The following is a 23,759-nucleotide window of genomic DNA, read 5'->3' as shown; positions in this document are numbered from 1 at the left end:
GTTTCTTCTTGATTCAGTCTTGGAAGATTGTATGTTTCTAGGAATTTATCCATTTCTTTGAGCCTGTCCAATTTGTTGGCATATAATTGTAGTATTTTCTTATAATCCTTTGTATTTCTGTGAGGTCAGTTATCACTTCTCTTTCATTTCTGAATTTCTTTATTTCTTTATTTGGGTCTTCTCTCTTTTCTCCTTGATGAGTCTGGTTAGAGATTTGTCAAGTCTGTTTATCTCTTCAAAGAACCAGCTCTTGGTTTCATTGAACTTTTTTATTGTTTTTAGACTATGTTTTGTGTATTTCTACTTTGATCTTTATTATTTCCTTCCTTCTACTCACTTTGGGTTTTGTTTGTTCTTTTTCTAGTTCCTTTAGGTATAATGTAGACTGTTTATTTGAGATTTGTCTTGTTTCCTGAGGTAGCTCTTTATTGCTACGAATAACCCTCTTAGAACTGCTTTCGCTGTGTTCCATAGACTTGAGGTTGTTGTATTTTCATTTTCATTTGTCTCAAGGTATCTTTTGATTTCTTCCTTGATCTCATTGTTAATCCAGTCATTGTTCAGTATGTTATTTAGTCTCCATGTGTTTGTATGTTTTTGAGTTTCCTTATTGTAATTGAGTTCTAGTTTCATATTATTGTGATTGAAGATGATTGATAGGATTTCAGTCTTTTTAAATTTATTGAGACTAGTTTTGTGACCTGTCATGTGGTCTATCCTGGAAAATGTTCCATGTGAGCTTGTAAAGAACGTACATTCTGATGCTTTGGGGTGAAATGTTCTAAAAACATAAATTCAATCCATCTGGTCTAATGTGTCATTTAAGGTCACTTTTTTCTTATTGATTTTTCTGTCTCGATTATCTATCCATTCATGTCAACAGGATGTTAAAAAGTCCCCTACTATGATTGTATTGCTGTTGATCTCTCCCTTTATGTCCATCAATATTTGCTTATATTTTTAGGTGCTCCTACGTTGGGTGCATAAATATTTACAAGGGTTATATCCTTGTGTTGGATTGATACCTTTATCATTATATAATGTCCTTGTCTCTTATTATAGCCTTTGTTTTAAAGTCTATTTTGTCTGATACAAGTATTGCTACTCCTGCTTTTTTTTTTCACATACATTTGCATGAAATATCTTTTTCCATCTCTTTACTTTCAGTCTGAAGTGAGTCTCTTGCAGGCAGCATATGTATGGGTCTTGTTTTCTTGTCCATTGAGCCACCCTATGTTTTTTTATTGAAGCATTTAATCCATTTATACTTAAAGTTATTATTAATAGTTATGTAGTTATTGCCATTTTATTATTCATATTTTTTCTTTTTCTTCTTTATCTTAAAGAAGTCCCCTTAATATTTCTTATAATATTTGTTTGGTGGTGATGAACTCCTTTAGCTATTTCTTGTCTGGGAAGATCGTTATCTGTCCTTTGATTCTAAATGAGAACCTTGTTGGGTAGAGTAATCTTGGTTATAGGTCCTTCCTTTTCATCACTTTGAATATTTTGTGCCAATCTCTTCTGGACTGCAACATTTATTTTGAGAAATCAGCTAATAACCTTATGGAAGCTTCCTTATAGGTAACTAACTGCTTTTCTCTTGTTGTTTTTAAGATTCTTTCTTTGTTGTTAACCTTTGGCATTTTAATGATGATGTGTCTTGGTGTAGAGCTCTTTGGGTTCATCTTGTTTGGAAATCTCTATGCTTCCTGGGCTTGTATGTCCATTTCCTTTGCCAGGTTAGGGAAGATTTCAGTTATTAGTTCTTCAAATACATTTTCAATCCCTTGCTCTCTCTTCTTCCTCTGGTACCCCTATGATATGAATGCTGTTATGCTTTATGTTGTCTCAGAGGTCCATTAAACTATTCTCATTTATTTATTTATTTTTATGTTGCTGCTCCAATTAGGTATTTTCTGCTACCTTGTCTTCCAAATCACTGATTCAATCGAATCTGCTGTTGATTCCACCTAATGTATTCTTCATTTCAGTTATTGTAGTCTTCATTTTTTGACTGGTTTTTTTTTATGGTTTCTATCTTTAAGTAAACTCTCACTGAGTTCATCTAAGTTCTTACCCTAAGTTCACTGAGCATTCTTATAACCATGGTTTTGAACTCTGCATCTGATAGATTGTTTGCCTTCATTTCATTTAGTTCTTTTTCTTGAGTTTTGCCTTGTTCTTTCATTTGGGACATGCTTCTTTGTCTCCTCAAGGATTCTGGTTGCCTCCTTTTGTTTCTACATATTATATAGAGCTGCTCTGTCTCCCAGTCTTGGCAGGGTGATCTTATGTAGTAATGTTCTATAGGGCTCAATGGCACAGTCTCCCTGGTCTCCTGAACCGGGTATTCCAGGGATGTCCCTTGTGTAAATTGTGGGTGCCTTCTTGTTGTAGTTGAGTCTTAACTGCTGTTGGCACATCAATGGGTAGGACTGACCCTCAGGCTGACTGGCTATAAGGACTGGCCATGACCATAGCAGACTTGCTGTTGTGTGGAGGCTGACCCCACAGAGTGGGATAAGCTGCAGCAAAGATCTGGTTCTTGCTGAGTCCATTCTTTGGGTGTGTCATTTGTGGACTAATTGGATGGTGCTCTAGTGTAGTCTGAAGTCAACCACCAGGTGTGTTCGTTCTGGGGCCTCTTTGGAGGAGCTCCAGTGCAGGCTCAGGTCAGCTGCTGCCTTTGCCTGGCTGGGGGACCCACCTGGTAAAAGCTATAAAGTGATCTGTGGTTGGTAGCTGCATGTGCTGGACTTGAAAGCATCTAAGAGAGACTATGCTGCAAACTGAGGCTTGCTAGGGGCAGCTTAGCAAGTGGTAAAGGGTATGCCGAGGCCAGCTGCTGCTTGTTTGGGGTTTGTGGACCTTTGAGGGATTTTAGGAAAGTCTGCAGCATAGGCCTAGACCTGCCACTTGTGAGGAACAGCTGCTGAAAGAGGTTCCAGCCTATGTACAAGTTGGGTAGCAAGTGTTCTTAGGGAATCACCAGGGTGGAGCGAGTGGCGCCTTAGCCAGTTTGATGGAGACTCAGATTTGGTGCCTGCAGGCAGGGTGCGGGGAGGGCTCAACAAAGAAACAATGGCATCTGCTAGCAATTCTATCCCATACTGACTTGCCCCTCCAGCTTTTGCCCTAAAACCAGATAATTCAGTTCCTCTCTGTATATCCTTGGAGGTTTTTAAGTTGCTGTCCCAGCAATGAAGCTCAGAGCAAGTGAGTCTGTGAGCGAGTAAGTCCATGCATGGACCCGTTAAGAGAAAAACACCTGAGTTTCCAGCAGCACTCCATCTCACCTGAACAGAATTCCCACTGATTTTCAAAGCCAGATGTTGTGGGGATTCCTCTTTTCAGTACTGGTGGTCCGTGCTGAGGAGCCTAGTGTGGGGCTGGGACTCCTCACTCCTCAAGAGGAACTATACAATCAAGATATCCAGCGCAATTCTAAACCACTGCACATGGGTGCGGGACCAGACCATTTTGCATTTCTGCCTCTCCTACCAGACTTGATGGAACTCCTTTACATCCTTAATTATAGAAGTTCCATTCAGCTAGTCTTCAGGTGCTTCTCAAGGGTGGTTGGTTATCCTATAATTTAGTTGTAATTTTGATGTGGTCATGGGATGAGGCAAGCACAGTGTTAACCTGCTCTGCCATCTGAACCAGAACTTCCTTTACCTATCTTTAACATCTTCTTCTCTGACCCATTTCCATCTCAGAAACATATCTAAATCTTGCTCATATCTATTTAAAGTTAAAACAGCCAAAAAATATAACTTTTTTTGTTTTCTTGTTTTCTCTCAATTCTGTTTTCTCTCTTAACACACAACTTCTCCCACTCTTCTTTCATACGCAAAAACTTCAAAAAGGAGTCGACACTCGCTTTCCTTACTTTCCTCGCCCTCCACGCATCTTCAGCAACTGCAGCCTGGCTCCTGCCCCGACTAGCTTGAAACCCTCCAAACAAAAGTACAAACGCAAAGGATATTTTTTTAACCCACACGCATGTAGAACTTTGCAACATCTGCCTCTGTTGACCAGATTCCAGAACCCATCCCCACCCAAACCCCTTGCCCATGCTCCAGCCACTGTCTCATGGAGTCTGACTCTCTCACACACATCTTCTTAGGTCTTACTTGCACTCTCATTCCCTCAGCCATCCTTTCAGTGTTTGTATTCCCAAAAGACCCCTCTTCCATTCTCTTCTCAACTGTTTCTCTCTCTCTTGGAAATGGCATTTGCAGTCACGACTTCGACAACTACCTATTGGTAGAAGATTTCCAGGCTACAGGTTCAGCCCAGAGCTCTCTCTAAATGTCACACCCTTTATTTACTACTGCTTTCAGTAATATATTTTTTAGCTATTTTATTACAGCTTTCAAGCTCAGCAAGATAAATGTTGATGCAGTAGTTACCTAGGAAACTATCAGATGGGTTAGATGATAACTCTGAGGGAGGACACATATTTCTGAAGAAAGCTCAGATTTCCATGAACAGGGCCACATGGAATAAAACAGTAATGTGGAAAAAAATGCCTTAAGATCCTTAAAAGTATTTTCAACTTCATCTCTATTCCTCAGTCTTTATATTATTGCACCCCTTCTTTATATTGTGAAGGTTGAGTCCTAAAACAAACTGCCAAGTCCATGAGTGTTATGAACACACTCACAAATAACTGAAATTTCAAATGTAAAATCCAAAATGCTAAAGATCTGCTGTATAATTTAAAGTTTAATAAACATTAAGGATAGATGCAAAGGACTTTCTCATGGTATAACTATTTCTCAAAATAGTTCTAACTGAGTTGCCTTAATAACTGATAAAGGAACAACCTACATGTTTAAAAAGAAAAAAATGATTAATTCTGGAATGGGCAGGACCACAACAGCACTTATCAATTAAATGTGATATTATAAAAAAATATTTAATGGCAAGTAAAAATATCATGATATATTAAATTTCAAAATGGTTACCAAATAGTATACTTAATCTGATTCTAATTCAGCAAATAAAAAAATAATCTCTGTACATGCAGAGTCAAAAAAAGCATACATACTCCAAAAATAGTTATGGTAATAATACAATTTTATTCTCTCTCTTGTACTTTTCTATACTTCCTGAATTTTCTACAACGAATGTTTCTTAAAATGTACTTTTAAGCCAAGGATACGAGAAGAATATAAGTAGAAAAATATCATAATACAATATTCAATGAAAACCCTATGGTTACATCCATATCAAGAAACACAAGCCTAGGAAAAAGAGTGGAATGAAATATACCAAAATTCTAATAATCTGTATTAAAATGGTCATAATTTAACATATGGTTTATGTTTCTCCTTTCCTCTATTTTCTCCAATGGTTGGCAATGTGTTATATTATTTTATTATAAAATTAATGGTTAAAATTTTTTTAGTTTAAATAATCTCAAAAGCTGTTTCTAAAAGCTGAATCTAGTTTTGTTTCTGCTTTTATCTAACAGTACCACCTACTCACTGAATTCCTTGGCAGTTCCACACCTCCTTCCCTCATTTGTAAAAAGGGCACTACACCTGTCCAGGTCTCTCTCCACCCCACAGGAGAGTAAAATACATAGCCCTGTTCTAACATCGATATAACAGTAAACCCAAGGGTTGGACTGCTCTCCCCTGGTCCCCTAGGGATGCCCGCACCCCCTTCCTGACCTGCTCACATTAGATGATCTGTGCTGTCCAGACTCCTGTTTCACATGACATGATGCAAAGGAATGGCTGCTTGTTGCCATATCTGCACAAGAAGGCCTGTTAAGAAAAAAGGCAGACAGAGGTTTTATTTCTTTGTCTTATAGGAAAAATCCACATAAATTCAAGTACATAACACAAGCCTTTCAACTATTTAGTACATCTCACCTCCATTTTTCAGCAATTTTGAAAACCAAGTAACAAAAATCTACTTAGTTATGTGGTGAACATTCCTGAAATATAGTCCCAATAAACTTATTTTTCTTTTTATCATAGTACACACACACACACAAAAAAATTAATTGAAATCACTCCCAAAGCTCTCTACCCAAAGATAGCATTGTATCTTGTATATATCCTTCCAGATCTTTTCTCAAATAAATCTATACGTATATTTTATTAAAGTTGGTTATTGTAGAGGAGCAAAAATTTTTCCTTGATCACTTAGGGTCCCTGGCTGCATCTGAAGGAATTTATTTCCTGCCTTTAGGCAGAAAAGAGAGAGCTTTTTCTGCCTTTTATTGCTTCTTAATTGCTTCAGCTCCAAATAATTTTTATGTCAAAGAAGCCTATTTTGGGGTGACATATTCTGGTTTCCTTTATTATAATCTTAATTTATTGTGATTTTTTTTTTCCTCTTGATAAATAGTTACTTTATTGTAGTAACTGTCTGCACAGAATTCTACAAAATGGAAATGGCTTAATTTGTTGCCCAGTCCTCATTTTGGGGCATGCAGTTTACTCTCAAGTTTTGTGACTACAAACAATACTGTTAATAAGCCCCTTTATACCCTTGCCTGATTATTTCCTGAGGATAAATTCTCGAAATAAAGGGCATGTATTTTGTATCCTTTTTTAAATTAAATTTATTGGGGTGACATTGGTTAAAAAATTATATAGGCTTCAAGTGTACAATTCTATAACACATCTTCTGTATACCGCATTGTGTGTTCACCATCCCAAGTCAAATCGCTTTATGTCACAATATATTTGACCCCCTTTATTCTTTTCTACCTCCTCCCTTTCCTTCTGGTAACTACTAAACTGTTGTTTGTGCCTGAGTTTTTGTCCGTTAGTCTTATTTGTTTGTTGCCTTCAGTTTTATAGTCCACATAACAGTGAAACCATATGCTTCTTGACTTTTTCCATCTAATTTCACTTAGCATGATATTCTTAAGAACCACCGATGTTGTCGCAAATGGCAGTATTTCATCTTTTCTTATGGCTGAGTAACACATACAAACAGCCAAAAGATATATGAAAAGATGCTCAACTTCACTTGCTATTGGGGAAATGTCCATCAAAACCACAATGAGATACCACCTCACACCTGTTAGAATGGCTATCATCAACAGGACAAGTGTTGGAGAGGTTATAGGGAAAAAGAAACCCTCATACATTGCTGGTGAAGATGTAAAATAATGGTACACCCAGTATAGAAAACTGCATGGAGGTTCCTCAAAAAACTCAGAATAGAATTACCATATGAACTAGCATTTCCTCCTCTGAGTATTCACCCCCAAAATTTGAAAACATTTATCTGTAAAGATATATGTACCCTGATGTTTATTGTAGCATTAATCACAGCAGCCAAGACATGGAAACAACTAAAGTGATCTCTGATAGATGACTGGATAAAGAAGACATGGTACATATATACAAGGTATCTTATTTTTTAATAAACTGTTTTATGTCCCTCACAGAGTGCTGAAGTGGCATAGAGGAGGTGAACACCAATCTGGTTTACAGAATCTTAGGCTACTTTATTGACCCAGAGCCACCTCCACAGACACACATGGAGACAGGGCTACTCAAGAGAAAGAAATTCCCACAGAGTTCAAGAATAAGCCCTCCCTGCATTGTAGTAGAATCAGCAATCTCCTTCTGCTCCACTCACTTAAGAGTACACAACCCATAAAGAGAGAAAAGGGTTACTGACTACTCCTGTAGGGAAACTTGTTTTTAATTCTAAGATATACAGTGCCCTCAATTAAGTGGAGTTTGATTATATTCCACCTTTCAGACTTCCCAATACTCTCTAATATTATACATTCAACGATCATTTTATCTTGAACAGATCAAGTTTCCTAAATTTTATACATCAGTTTACGGGAAAATCAAAGTTCTTCTCACAAGGGTGGTGGGGTATGGGAGTAGGAGGGAAGACAACTCCACAGATAAGGGTGAATGCAGCTTGAAGACAGGTTATGTTCCATCACAACTTTTACCAGGAGGATGGAGGAAGCACTGAGCACTTACTCAAACAAGGCTTTGAGGCAGCAACTGTCATCTGTTTACAAACGAGGAAAGAGGAAAAAGATTCAAGAGGCTGTCTACCCTTTTGGACCATCCTTGCCTGTCCGTTCTCTTACAGATTCATTTATAAGGACTAGAAAACCATGGTCTCTGACATATACTGTAAAAATGTCCCCATTTCTCCTTTGGTTTTAGCTTTAATTATAAAATTCTCTCCAGTATTGAAATTTTTAATTGTCATTTAATCAAAATCACTCTTTCCTTTAATATTTCTGATTTGGAGGACATACTTAGAAAAACTTCCCTCCACAAAGATTATATAACATCATTTTACCAGTGCTGTTACTTTTTCATATTTAATTTTTGCTTCCTTTATAATTTTAATACATGGCACAAAATAATGCTGTGCATTGTTTCTTAATCTTTGGCCATTTTTCCCAAGATAATTTTTAAAAACCACATCTTTTCCCCAAACACTGACATATATTATAAAACATTAAAATTTCATTAAGTTCTGATAAAATCGAGTATGTTATATGAGGTAAATGTTGCAGGTTTCAAAGCTATAATTATAATGTGTTTACCTGGCACAACAGACTTGAATTTAACAGAACTTAGTATTAATAATTATTAATAAAATAATAACATTTTATAATATTAATAAAATAATAATAGTCATCTTTTCTGAGGTATAAAAGTTTAGTTTAGATCCCTCTAGTCCTTTATGCTTTTATATACATGTACCTAAAGCCCAAGAAATTCTGTAGTACTTTAAAGTTTACAATCACATCACAATAAGTACATCATGCTATAAACTGCTTCTTTATTCAACAGTATTTTTTGATATAGACATAATTCACCCACTTAAATCACTCTAATATTTCACCAAGAACTTACTTTCTCATTTTTTTATGAGAAATGTTTCAACTACATGGAGAAAATAATATAACACACTAGTGAGTATATATGAATCCATTTCTTTGAATAATGTGAGCTGTACAAATTTAATTGTTTCCCACAGGGCAGGCAATGATCCCAACACCAATGAAAACTCATTCTTCGGCTACTCATTAGCTTGGGAGTAAGAAAATGAAAACTGATGTCCTTTCAATGCCATCATTCTCTAAAAGGCCCACCCAAGGAATATTTCATTCTCTAGGGGAGATACTTTGATTTGCTACTTAGTATTGATTGAGGCCTATACTCTGTAAAATTACACATTAACTTGTAGACTTTTTTTTTCCTCTAATAAATATGCAAATAATTTCTGTCTGGTAAGGATATGGTTTTATTGCCTTGTAGGAGATTAGCCAGTTTTATATAAAACAAATATATTCCAACATTCTTTCTTCAGTTCTCCAAGTACTCTTGGAACTAGTTTTACTATATTGCTGATTTCCTCACTGATAAATAAATTTTTGACATTTGTTCATTCTATAATTTTTATATGCTCACTTGTTGAATAATACTGCAATCTCTGTAACACAGGGCAATTTTCCATATGTTGCACAGGTCTGTTTCCAGAAACTATTTTGTTCCGCACACATATTTGCCTCTCTCTGAACCTGTAACATAATTTTCATTATCATGGCTTTCTTTATATGTCAGTGGGGTAAGTCCTCTACTCTATTAAATGCTCTTTGGGTGGGGGCGGGGGCAGGGCAGGGCAGTGAACTGATATTACTGCACCTTTATTCTCATTTATAAATTTTAGAATAAGTTATTATAAAGTTATAGGAAAAGTTCTGCTATGATTTTTACTGGGACACTTTTATTTTTAGAGAATGGCTATCTTTACATTATTAGATTTTCACATCTATATACATTTATTCAGGTCTTCTCTTATTTTCTTCAATAAATTTAGGTTTTTGCAAGGATACATGAATTGAGGTACATGTATCCTTGCAAAAAAAAAACATGCTAAACATTTCTTATATTGCTTCAGTTTTAGAATTTGTAACACCAAAGTAAGCACAGTTGTTAAAAATCTAACTGAATAGAATGACTTGCCTGTTCCACTCCTAAGTATAACCTAGATGTTATACTAAGATGTTAGAAAAAACATTTTTTAGCTAATGAAAAATATTATTTGGTTGACAGAAGCTAAAGAAAACAACATGTCATATTTTAATTATGTATGTTAGTATGTTAGAAAGTGTATCCTTATTTTGCCCTGTTTTTACTACTTTAATTTTTTAAAGGTTTTTAAAAAGTTATATTGAGATATAATTCACAGACTACACAATTCACCAATTTAAAGTACACAATCAATGCTTTCTAGAGTTTTCATAGAGGTGTTACAACTGTTACCACAATCTAATTTTATAAACTTTAGTTACCGAAAAGAAACCCTGTATGCACCTATCAGCAGTCACTCCCCATTTCTCTCTCCACTTCTAGTCCTAGGCAATCGCTAATCTACTTTTTATATTTGTAGATTTGAGCCTATTCTGGACATTTCATATTAATGAGATCATACAATATGTGCTCTTTCATAACTGGATTTTTTTTCACTTAGCATAATGGTTTCAAGATTCATTCATGTTGTTGCATGTGTAAGTACTTCATTTCTTTTTCTTTTTCTTTTTCTTTTTCTTTTTTTTTTGCCAAATAATATTCCATTGTATGGATATAACACACTTTGTTTATTGTTTCATTAGTTGATGGACATATGGGTTACTTTCACTTTGGGATTACTATGAATAATACTGCTATTAACATGTAGAAGTTCTTATGTGGACATATAGTTCATCTCTCTCAGGTATTACCTAGGAATAGAATTTCTGAGTCATATTGTAACTCCATGTTTCACATTCTGAAGAACTGCCAGACCATTTTCCAAAGAGGTTGAGTGACTCTACATTCCTACGAGTACCATATGGGAGAATTCCAATTTCTCCATATATTGGCCAACACTTGTCATTGTCCATCTTAGTGGATGTAATGGTATCTCATTATGGTTTTGACTCGCATTTGCCTAATGACTAATGATGTTGAGACACTCCCTATGTACTTACTGGCCACTTGTATATCTTCTTTGGAGAAATGTTTATTCAGGTTCTTTGGCCATTTTTTAATCGAATTATTTGCCTTTTTATTATTGAGTTTTATATTGCTCTAATTTTTAATCATGAGGTAGAACTATTTTCAAATGAAAAGCTTATATCTGTGTTTATTTATATTTTCTCTCATTCAAATCATAATTAGTTCAAATTTAATTTCCCCAGTAAATCCAACACATTGTGCTATATTCCTGCACAATGAAATAAAAGCTAGACCATTTTGAAAAGAAAAAATTAAATAAAATTTCCAAAAATAACAAAAAGACACAATATCCTTCAAGCTTTTTCATCAAAGTTAAAAACCTTTCTTTAGAGGCAAAAAGGAATAGATGCATATAGGCCAACTGTTATGCTAGGGGAGGCACCACTTATCTAATCTACAGTCTGCATGGTGTCCACTAGAGTTACGAATATCTGATTCCGGTGGATACCACCACCAGATTTCCAGAAAGGCTACTGCTTAATATTATTGACCATATCATCAACTTGTCTTTCCTACTAAAGAAAACTGCTCACCAGACCAAATTCTGCCTACTGGGTGATTTCTTCAAATAGTCATTCTCATGACTCATGATCAGCGGAAGAGGGGACGTGCTATAGCTGCGGGTGCAGCTGAGAGAGCAAGAGCCCAGGAATCAACAGGTACACCCCACATACCTCTCACTGTCAACTTCGACCCCAGGCCTGTCATCAGTGCTATCAAAATCAAAGGAAAGGGATTTCAACATTTTCTCACCACTCTGGTCCTGTTCCTTTAGAAGGAAAGATCTAAAAAGCTAAAAAAAGCCAAAAGGCAACCACCAACCAATGATATAATTATTTAATGGGATACTAGTGAATTTATGAACTACATAACCTACCTCTAAATAATCCGTGCTTAGACTTATTATTACAAAGACTTCCTCAATCAAAACTATAAACCTTCACATTATTTGTAGGAGTTGGGTGATTTTTACATTCTTTGTGCTTCTCTATGTTTTTTCAACTTTTCAAAAATGATCATACACTATTCTGAATAATCAGGGGAAAAGTTAAGTGGTATATATTTTGAACAATTTAAATTCAAATTCATGAAGGGAATATTTAAATATAAATTAAGGAAACGCTCTCTGATCATCCCTTTTATATCACACATAGCTTAAAATGCTTTTGAAAAATATGCAAGAACAGTATACTATTTTCAGCCTTTTCCATGTAAAGAAGTTAGAAACACTACCCGATGTGTTTCTAACGTGAATGAAATCTTTTAGAACTCATCCAAATTGTCACTACTTTGAAAAAGTCAGTTCTTAAGTGGTGGTTTTTCTAATTTAGCCTTTTCTATTTCCTACATTGATAACATGCTTCAATGTTATTTTACATTTTGAACCTAAAATAGTAGTAATAGCATATTCCTGAATTGTGTTCAAATTTATTACTTTATATATATATATTTATGATCCCAGCCTGATTTTTAATGTATCTACTTTTACTTAAAATTAACAATGATTTATTTTTTATTGGAGGGAACTGGCTCTCACAGGAAGGTTGCTGGTAGCAATCAGTAGGCACCATCATGAGTTCTCTACACCAGCCGCATTTCCATCTTTGGCAGATAAGAAAAAAAACGCAGTACACGGAGTCTGTGTTCACGTCAGCAAGAACGTGTCTGCCTAGCTCTGAATGCAAGATGGGGAGTGATAGGTCCACTAAAATAGATGCATTCATTTTGAAGACCTGCACGTAAAAGGTACTTCCCTTGACCCTGTCCAATTTTAGATTTTTACCAGAAATTGGGATTAACATATAAAAACAAGATAATCAACTCTGTAGAAAAAATTAAGCTGGGAAAAGATGCTAGAGAATGAACCATAATCTAAAAACAGAAAATGTACTAAACAGATGGGTTAAATTTGATAAACTAAAGTTTAATTTTCACTCTTAAACACCTAGGGGCCCCATATTATAGGCACTGTATCAGGTATTAGATACATAAAATCATACAGTTCATACTCTCAAAGATGATATCTGAATGAGAATAAATTATAAATTTTAAGTAATTCACAACTTTTTACTACCATGTTGCTAAGTCACATCTTTTTTATCCTGCTTATAAATTCCTGAATTTGGAGAACTAAAGTCCACCTAAAAGCAATATGAAAAAGGTATGACTTAGCAACATGGCAGTAAAAAGTTGTGAATTTTTTTAAAGTGAACTAAGAACACAATAGGATATCAACCCTGATACAACTTAAGCTGTATTAATAGAAGTATAATATCTAGAAAGGATAAAGTAATAGTCTGCCTTAAGTTTCTTTTAATTGGCTCTTTTTTAAAATATATAATCATCTCCCGGTCAAAGTATAAACTCTTTGAAGGCAAGATTGTATCACAGCTCCTAGCAGAGCACACATGACGTCAGCAAGCTATGTGCCAAGTGTCTGCCTAAGCAGATCTGCCTAAGTGGAAATCTTCAATAAGATTATACTGACTGACTGAATAAACGGACAAATGAGCACATGGGGACTAGCACCACTCTCATCCGGTCAGACCAACCACACCTGGTCTATCTGATGTTCTAGACACACTGTTCTAAGATGACCAATGGTTGGAAATGCAGCTAGACGTCAACAGCCAGGAGAGAAAGGACTCAAAGGCAGTTCAATAAAAGGAAGAGTTCAAGGAAGTAGAGAAGCTTAACTTGAAAGAACGAAGAGTTGGAGGAAAGCAGAGAAAAAGAAAGAACATAAAAGCTATTTCAAATATTTCCCTCCTTTGTTCACTTGAAAGTTTCCATTTGTCCTTCTAACCCATCTTCTCTAGAGCTGCTACTCCCAAATGACTCAGAAAAATAGGTAATAATGTGTATACAGAGAGCGAGTAATAATACAAATGTGGCAAAATACTGAAAATGGATTAAGGGTATCCATTAAGTTCTCTGTATTATTCTCATGCTTTTTTGCTAAGTTTGGAATTAGTGAAGTAAGAAAATGTTTTTAAAAGACAGCTTAGATGACCCCGTAACAAAGGGCAAAGATAGGGATCAAATGAGTAGTCAGTGGACCTCGGGCACTGGACTAGCCAATACCAATGGAAAATGTTAAGCCCTCAGGGTCATGGGCACACCAACAAATACAGCCATCACAGGTGGCTGGGTGGCAGAGACAGTGTAACCAAATACAATGGGTTCGTCGCTTGGGGTGTCCTATTCAAGAACCAGACGTGGTTGTAGTCAGGTAGTTTTATGTATTTGCAGCAAGTAAAGGGGATTCACATCCAGAGCTCTGTCTCCCTAAAGGGAGGCTTAGCCATTGCTTATATTTACTATTTGTTAAAACATGTTGATCTCTTCTTTGCAGTTGGCTAAACTTATCTGGTTGGGTTCTGATCAAGCTCATCCGGTTACAGGTGCATCTGCAAAATACTGTGCTACATTTTAACATTTAGCAAGAATAGCATTTAGTAGAACCTGCCCAGACCTTGAGACCTTTGTCTTATCTAACAGCAGCAAGGACAGAAGTCAACACAAAAACAACTGGATGAAGCCTCCAACCAGAGAGCAATACCCAGAGCAGTGTTCCATCACTGCACGACATCCTCCTGCACCCAGATGCCATCTGGGAAGGAGAGAGAGGGGAAACCTTTGAGAACAGAGAGGTAGGACTGATGCAGAGTTGAAAGTCCTTGACTGGGCACTTGCCTCTCCCGCTCCTCCAAGAAAACCGGAGTCACTCCAAAAAAGACTGAAATCTGAGCAGACGATGTCTTCTTTAATCGACTCTGTATTTTCCACATCCTCAGTAGGGATGAGAGTTCCAGAGCAAACTGAGAACAGTTGAAAAGAAAAAAAATCATTTTCGTATAAAAATAATGTATGCCTCAGACCCTGCTCACTAAGAAAAAGGAGGGTAGAATTTACCGTCTCTTTAGAAAAAAGAAAATGCTGTTTCTCTTGCCCAAAGCTGAAGCAAATCACTGACAGTGGAAACTAAAACCAGATACTGTGTCCCTTCAAATTTTTTCCTTAGGCAAAGCAAATCATATTCCTTCACATTATTGAAAACAAATAAGAATGGAATGTTAGATTAGCAAGAGATATGTACAGCTCCTGTTTCAGTTTGCTGCTTTTCTTTGCTGATCTTTTTAATTAAAAAAAATTTCCCTAGCAGAGGGCTCTCTTTTTCTAACAGATAACTTCCACCTAATTTATTAATTATCTTTTTTTCACCACCCAACTGGGACACAAGACAGGATACTGGGATTTTTATCCTAGGTGAACCCGTCACTGGCAAGCAGTTTGAATCTGCACCATCACTCACTTTGATGGGCCTCACTGTTTTCATCTGCGAAATCAGAGAATAGATACAAATCACAGAAACAAAGTAGAATCGTGGTTGCCAGGGGCTTGGGGAGAGGGAAGAGCTATTACTTGATGGGCAGAGGATTTCAGATTTATAAAATGAAGAGAGTTCTAGAGATGGATGGTGTTGATGGTTACACAGTGTTATGAATGTATTTACTACCATTAAATGGTACACTTAAAAATGATTAAGATGGCAAAGTTTATGTTACATGTATTTTACCACAATGAAAAAAAAAATGGGGGTGGGGGGACGGGGGAGTGCATGCACACACACATGCAGGCACCCGCACATGTACACACATGCCAGAGGAGAAATAACAATACCTGCCCTGTTTACCTCACAGGAGGAGGGAATGCATTCAATTTTATAAAAATCACTCTTTAAACTGAAACATCACATAAATGTGGTGCTGATGTTGTTACAGATTTAAGTGACGGGGGCCAAGAACTTCCCATTAGACGGACCATTATGTTCCTGCTACTCAGCAGTTCCACATTTTCTGAAGGGCAGAGGCCACTAAAGCGATACTTTGACATTTTCATTAAGTCCCTCAAAGGAGGGATGCAGAGCAAATGCAGGTTTTCAGTGTGACACTGAAGGGGAGGAAGTTATTTATCATTTCTTTTAAAACATCACAACATGAAACAAAGAGTAGTGAAAGAAAGAAATTTTTTAAAAGCAATGCTGAAAATAAGCTCTTGAAAATGCTGAAAAATTGGCTCTTGAAATAAAGGCTAGCCACGTCATTTTTTTCAGGCTAGTTAATGTGTCTCTCCTCTGCGTTCACTGGTTAGAATTTAAAACTCATCATAGTATAATTATTGGATTACTTTTTAGTTGTGGTGAATAGATTATAAACCTTTTAAGGACAGGAACTCTCTGGCTTAGCCAAGAGATGCTCAATGATTTTTTAAATGAATGATATTTTTATTGGTTCTATACTAGCACCCTTGTGCCAAATATAGTCATAATATTTGGCATTTTATGTCACATATGTAGAGCATGGAAAGTACCCATGAATATATTATCACAGAGTCCTTCATTCACAAATAAGCAGGTTTCAGTAAATACAAGGGCTTTCGTCACAAACATCTATTAGGTAAGGCAAACAAAAGAGAAGAAGTATATAAATACTCAGGTATTTAAGTGGCAAGTTTAATTTTCTTTAGATCTTCAATGTGTAAACTGTTTTCATAGTTAATATGCTGTATTTATTCAGCCTATAATATCAAGCAAACACAAAATGGTTTTGCTATACAGGGATATTGCTTTGAAAACAAAAAACACAAAAACAAAACCCCCTAAGCTAATATAAGGGAGGGGTGATGACACATAAATGCTATATAGTAGGGCCTGCCTTGCTGGATTCTGGAAAGGCTCAAATTCTGCCTCACCCACTAACAAGGTAATAACTACAGCCCCAAACCCAAGGTAAATTCAAGTCTTAGTCCCATACTTCCCTGCTGTCTAAAACACAGTCACTTATAATGACTTGAAATAAGATATTCCATAACTCACTAATCTGAAACGATTATCAGAGAAATTAATTCATATCACTTCAATGATCACTAAAGACTTTTCACATCTGCAAACTGATGAAATATCAAAAGAAAAGTAACCTACAAATAAAATTCATATCAAACTCATGTTCATGTACTCTGCCCATTTATGCAGCCCTGTCCTTTCTAAAATGAGCCAAAGACATAAGTGTAAATGTAGTGTTAAAAAGTGGAAAGCAAGAACAAAATGTTAGGAATATCTCTGGACAGGAAGCCAAAAAAACTAAGCATTTTGCATGACACATGTATCCAGGGGTGCACTGTAGATTAATAACAATAACAAAAGTGTAGGACTGCCTGCACTGCCGCCATCAGCCTATGGCTATAATGGACACAATACAACAGCTTCAAGGAGAACAGGTCTGCCAACTTTTAGTGCCATGGAGTCATGGTAAGCACTCTAAATGGCTTTGGACAAATGATTTAACCTTTGTGCACCTCATCTTACTCATCTGTAAAAAGGAGTGACAATTAACACAGTTGTTGAAGATACTAAGACAGATTTACCATAGGTACTGGGCCTGGCAGGGAAGACATTTTTAAAAGATTCTAGTTCATGTCTTCTCAACTGAGATATAATGATGACACAGTAAAAAGGCACTAAACCACCTTTCCTGCCATATTCAGGAAACCACACAGAGCCTCAAAATGCCCTATCTCGTGACAGGACTCAGAACCTTCTGCTAATTAATTTAGAGAGTTGATGGGAAAAATGGAAGATTAGAAACTATATACGTTGTAAGTAGGTTATTTCCTATAACTTTGTATATAAGTAACTGAGTTGGAAATTAAAACATATTTTCTATAAAGATAATAATTAAAATATATCTGTAACTATATGCATATGTCTTGTGTGCATATATACATGCATACAGAAATGCACACGCATGTTAAATTCTCAACCTAGGCCATAAAAACCTATTTAAGCCCTAAATTATTAATAACTCTGGCTAGAGTCTTAGAACTAGGAGCAAGGTGTCATATTATAGGATTGCAGCACACTTCCCCTTTCCTAGTCCCCACACTGTGGCCATGAAGTCCAGTCTAAATATAAATCCATGTAATCTTCATGATGAAAACGCTTCAGTGATTTGTCACTGCCCTTGCCACAGCTCCTGGGCAAGGCACCCTTAGCATCTCTCTTCCTCTTCTCAAGCTTCTTGGCAACCCCCGAAGAGACCATGGTGAAGAGGATCAGAGTAGGTCACCCCAAAATATGCCATTTTGACAGAAAGATTATTTGGAGCCTCAGGCAATTAGCTCTCTGCCCTCCTCCTTTCTGTCTAACAGCAAGGCATAAATTTCCCTTTCTAAAGGTGTCACCTTCTGCTACACTAGGAAGAAAACTACTCCAGAGATAACTCTTATCACTGGAAAAGAATTCTTATTTGCATAGCACACCTTACTAACCAATTCTTATTTACCATACATTTCCTAGTCACCTTCCCATAACCTTCCCCCATCCAGAAACCCAAAATCCTTTTTCTTGTGTCTAGCCTTTTCAACATGCTTTATCATCCTTTGTTGAGATGGTATATATAAGCCCCAAATTCTAACCTCCTCCTTGAGGCACATTTCTTTGTGAACTCCTGTGAACTTTGTGTATGTATGTAAACTTTTCTTTTCTCTTGCTAATCTGTTTTTTGTTCATTTAATTTGTAAAGCCCCAGGAAATAAACCTAAGATAGTATAGGAGAAAATTTTTACTCTCCTCCAATAATATCTCATATCTCAGGACCTCTGCACTTACTAATAAACTCTCCTGCTAGACCCAATTGCTCAGGTATCTAGCAATACCTGCCTAACTTCAGACATCTCCAGAAAGCCCTAAAAGGTCAGCATCTCCCAGGACTCCTGTCCATCACCCAAGGTTAGGTTGGTCACCTCTTATCTTTGCTCCCACAGAACCCTGACCTGCTCCACACATTTATCCCACTACTTCCCAAAGACAGAGTTTCTCGTCTGTATCCCCCAATAAACTGTTAATGCCTGAGCGAATATTAATAAGCCAAGATATATGTTTTAAGAAAAACTTGTTTATTCTCAAGGCAGCAAAGGGAGACTTCTGATTCAGGGCTGTCAGGGCAGGTAGGTTAGGTCCGCCAGGGGTTCTTCTTAAGAGCCAAGACCAGACAAACACCTATAGAGATTCAGGGTGATCATGTTATTATTTTGGTTTGGTTTGGTTTGGTTTGATTTGGTTTTTCAGTTGGTTAATTTTGGTCTGTTGTTTGCTTTCTATTCTGCTTTTGGCATCTTAATATCTTCTAAGATATTGTAATGGAATGAACGGTAGCTAGCAAATCAGGAAACCTAGATCCTGGCTCTATTTTAACTACTATATATTCTCTATCCTTCCTCTCCTCCCATCTATAAATGGAGGAAATAGTATAATGATGGTTCCTACACCTAGCTGCCCAGAGTCACCAGGGTGGCCTATAATAAACAGTTTTCCTTTTGGAGCTCAGGTAATTCTGATGAGCAGCCTGGTTTGGGGACCACTGTGAAAGGGCAGAGATTTGAAATCAAGTCACATCTGGGTTTGAATTCTAATTCCCCTACTCACTTCCTGTGTGATCTTAAGCAAATTACTTAACCTCTCTGTACCTTGGTTTACTTGCTTATTAGAGGAGAAATAGTAACTAGTTTACAGCAATGAAGGGAAGAGTCATGTATAGAGTACCAACTGGTAGCTGACCCACAGCAGATGTTCAGTAAATGATAGTGAAAACCTTATCCCCTTACTGTATATCTCACAACACCCTGCCATGTCTCTACCACAGCCCTTAAGAGCTTCCAGAGGGCAGGGCATCTCTGCCTTATTCTCTACGTCATGCCTGATGCCCAGCACAGTGCCATGATAATACCCCCAGCATTACAGCACTCAATAAGTAATTATTGAATTAACATATCAATGACTTACTAGAATATACTAACATAACCAATTTCCCTTCTCCCAACTAGGATGTGAACTCCTCTAAAGCAGAGACTACTGCTGATTTACTGATCGAAAACCAGCACTTTATATAGTGCCTATCACATATTTATTAAGTGATTTAATTATTAAATCATTTAACTAATTAAATAATTTCCAAAATCTCTTTCCAACTCAATCATTCTAAGGATCCGTGGCTTCAGATCTGGGGCAGAATTATTTGTAATTATTTGTATGTCCTAAGTATCTATACTTCTACAGTTGAAAAAATTACCACAATTGTAATAAAATAATTATGTAGTTTTTGAATGCCCCCCTTCTCTGCTAAAACTATCTGCTCTATGAGGGAAGATATAATATCTCATTCAGCATCATATCTGAGAGCGTGGCAAGAGCTTTGCAAAAAATGTAAACATTTGTTGAATGAATGAATGAATGAATGAATGAGTGAATTAGTGAATAAATAAAATTTTTGGCAAGTCTAGGTAAGGCGGAAGTTCCAATTTTTAGGACTCCTTCCTAATTAAATTCAAAGGTACTGCATTTAGGTATGACAAAATGACTAAAAATAAAAACAGCAGATGTTTGATCTCTGGGTGATGGAAAGTTTTTTTTTAATTTTTAAATTTATTTTATGCTGCAGGAAATCCACCAAAATACTGGCACTCACAAAGCTCATATGTCACCTTAAGTCAAACATACTCTGCATCTCCAAAGATAACTGTTACCAGTTGGTGTTTAAAAGTATTTTGACTTCTCATCACCAAACACAGCAACTTTTAGAAATCACTTTAACTAATGTGATTTTAAGATAAAGAAATGATATCAGTAGCAAAATGATATGAATCAGGTTCACTAGAATAACAAGACTTTCATTTAACAAAAATAAATCAAGAACATATGGGGGTTATGGTGGGAACCAAAATTTAACCTTTATCTTTACAAATTTTTCAAAATTGATTCAATAATAATTCAGCAAGGTTACAGTTCTAGCCTCCAGTGAATTCCAATGGAGGAAAGTGGGACACAATGACTAAGGACAGATGTTTAGACTAAAAGGTCTGCGTCACCAGAAAAAAAAATGGCACCGATTCAAATACACAATTAGAAAAGGGAAGGTTATTTTTTGGTAACTCCCATTTACTGTAATCTGCTACAGAGAGACAGGGTAAAGCCAACACAGCAAGGTGAGGGGTGAAGTCTGACTATCAACCCACGCTATTCTGTGAGCATGTCAGTGAGCTCAATCTTTCTTGAAGGTTTTAATCACCCTAACAAAACAAAACCCTATAATGAAGCCAGCAAAGGTCCTAAGGCAAACACACTGAACAGGAAGTGAGCCATCATCATCCTTCTATTGTTCTGCAGCCCCATGCATATCTTGCAGCACTAATAAACCAGCCATGGCATCCAGGAAAACCGCAGCCTCTGCAGCAGCAAGATTTGCTATTTTCTCTGATTTCAGCACCCACCCTTAGAGGGTTAAAGTGGGGAGCAGGGGTGGAGGGAGAAACGCCCTGGCAAGCTTGACTTGAAGCCTTTAAAGAAGAAAATGTCAACTAACAAAACTGCAGGTCTCCAAGGAAATTAACTCCGATTTTTAAAATTGGCATCGCTTTCCTTGAATTAAATCCTCACAGATCTATAGAGAACGTTGCAATCATACCCCCAGGAACAGCTAAATAAATACAGCATACTCACAGATTTAGACCAGCTGTAACTTTGGAGGAATGAATCTAGCCCCACTGTGAAGATGCCTTTCCCTCTCTTCTACCAGATTTTTAAAAAGCCAACAAAGAGACAGTCCTCAATTTAAAAGCCAACAAAAATCCTCAATTTCTGTTTTATTTCTTGGTCTCCAGTGAGACTCTCAATTACCGGGCATGAGAAAAGAAGTTGCCGAGGCAGCTGACAGCATCCCAGAGCTTCCCAGGGCAGAATTTAAGACATGTCAGTTAAAGTGGCAGCTACGCTCAGTGCTGTAGCTGATGCTTCTGCAGGAAGGAATGCTGGGAGATATTTTCTCCCCAATCTCTGCTGCAGCCTAATGCTAATCCATCACCGTTTAATTATCCTAGGGAAACAGGCAAGAAAAATACAAATGGCCTGGATTTATAAAATCTACAGGGTCTTTTGATGATTTTTCACATAATCCAGGGATTTACCTACACCAAAGAAGGGCCAATTGAAGAATACAATGAATTACTTCTTTTGTTTCAAGAAAAATGTTAAGCGCACGCTGATACTCCTAGGTTAGACTTGGATTTTATATCCCATGGACTTTCTGAAAATCTAAATAAGGGTAAATCACGATCTCTGAAGTTTTTAGTCTAATAGGTTAAATCACAGAAGTTAAATTAGTGAAGTCAATTAAACACACATAGCATAGTCATACTGTCACCAGAAATAGCACTTTGAAATTAATATCAGATAAACAATATTTGAACTTGTTTTAATAAAATTTTTTTTAAGTAGGCGTAGAGATGATCAGTGACTTGGCAACTTTCTTGTCTTGCCTTAAGGACTCTTGCACAGACTAGAACTGAACCATTTTTATGATGGGGCTCACCATCGTATTTGATTATAAAAGTTTTAGGTAATGTGTTCCTGATTATAAATTAATAAACTCCTTGGAGAGAACTAGAAAACAAATAAGAAAATTAAAACTAGACATAATCTCATAACCCAGAGATAACTAGTATTAATATTTTACAATATTTACTCCATCATCTTCTTCCATACATATACACATGCATTTTTTCTTGAATTCTATTGCTGTACACTACTTTTTTCACATTATGTTATGATAAATGTGACCCATTGTTAACCACCTGTTTTTCTAAAAGGGCTCAAAGGAGCATATGTGATGACAGTCAGCATGATTTGTGTGCCTACTACGTGCTGGGCAAGGGGGATACAGTAGTGAAGAAAACAACATGGTCCCTGCTCCCATGGAGCTCTCGGTCCAGCCAGGACAGCAAATGTGACAGGTACTATACTTCAAAGGCGAACTATGGGACACTTTAGAAATATGTAAGAGACCTGGCCTTGTGAAGTTCAGGGTCTCTCAAAGAAGAAAAAGAGATGGCAAAGCCAAATGCAAAATTATTAGTATGATGTATTTCACACCTAAATTTTCCCACCAAAATAAATATCCTTTATCTAATACTCTTTTTCCTATATCAAAGGAAACTTTAAATCCAGGTATATTTTTGTGAATAATGTGCAACATGTAAGAAAATAATTGATCTAACTTGCATTTAAACATAACCTTTGAGAAACTACAAAAGGTAGGCCACACAAGTAGGTAATTTCGGACATCCCTAAAATGATGACTTATCACATATTTCTAAAAGATCATCAATCTAAAATTAATGAAGCCATGCTCAGAATTTCATAAAAGCTAAAAAACTCCTTTGAAAATATTGGAAGAAATATGACAATTTGACATGGGTTTTTGAAATGACCATTCTGATGCAATCTAAGAGAAAATATATTCAAATGTATGTAGATACTCTGAATCTCTGCCATCATGTAGAAGGAACATAACCCCTGCACCCAGAAAAAAAGTAACTATACAATGAAGAAACCTGACAAACACAAACCCTGTCAGGTGATCACGGCCAACATCAACAGTGATAAGTCATGTTAATAGTGTGTATCCTTGATATGATGTGATGAAATGGCCCTTTGTCTCTGTGCTCTTTCTCCCAAAAACCTATAATCCCAGTCTTACTATCAGAAAAACACCCAACAAATTCCAATAAAGGAGCATGCTACAAAATATCTGACTAGTACTCCTCAAAATTTTCAAAAAGAAGGAAAAGCCTGAGAAACAATCATAGCCAATTAGGGAAAAACTAAGAAAATCTGCATAAAGT

General features: G+C 36.5%; 1 protein-coding gene across 1 annotated transcript in view; it reads right to left on the bottom strand.

The window, feature by feature from the left end:
- Positions 1-23,759, bottom strand: part of TTC39B (tetratricopeptide repeat domain 39B) — a 116,896-nt gene that overhangs the window by 54,637 nt on the left and 38,500 nt on the right. The window contains 1 exon segment of the mRNA XM_039874936.1: positions 5,688-5,783. Coding sequence (XP_039730870.1) covers positions 5,688-5,783 — 96 coding nt within the window.

This window comes from Pteropus medius, unplaced genomic scaffold (genome assembly GCF_902729225.1).
Source record: "Pteropus medius unplaced genomic scaffold, Ma_sr-lr_union100, whole genome shotgun sequence".
In the NCBI taxonomy this organism is placed as follows: Eukaryota; Metazoa; Chordata; class Mammalia; order Chiroptera; family Pteropodidae; genus Pteropus; species Pteropus medius.
Note: the sequence above shows the minus strand (reverse complement) of the source record. Positions and strands in the feature narration are given on the sequence as shown.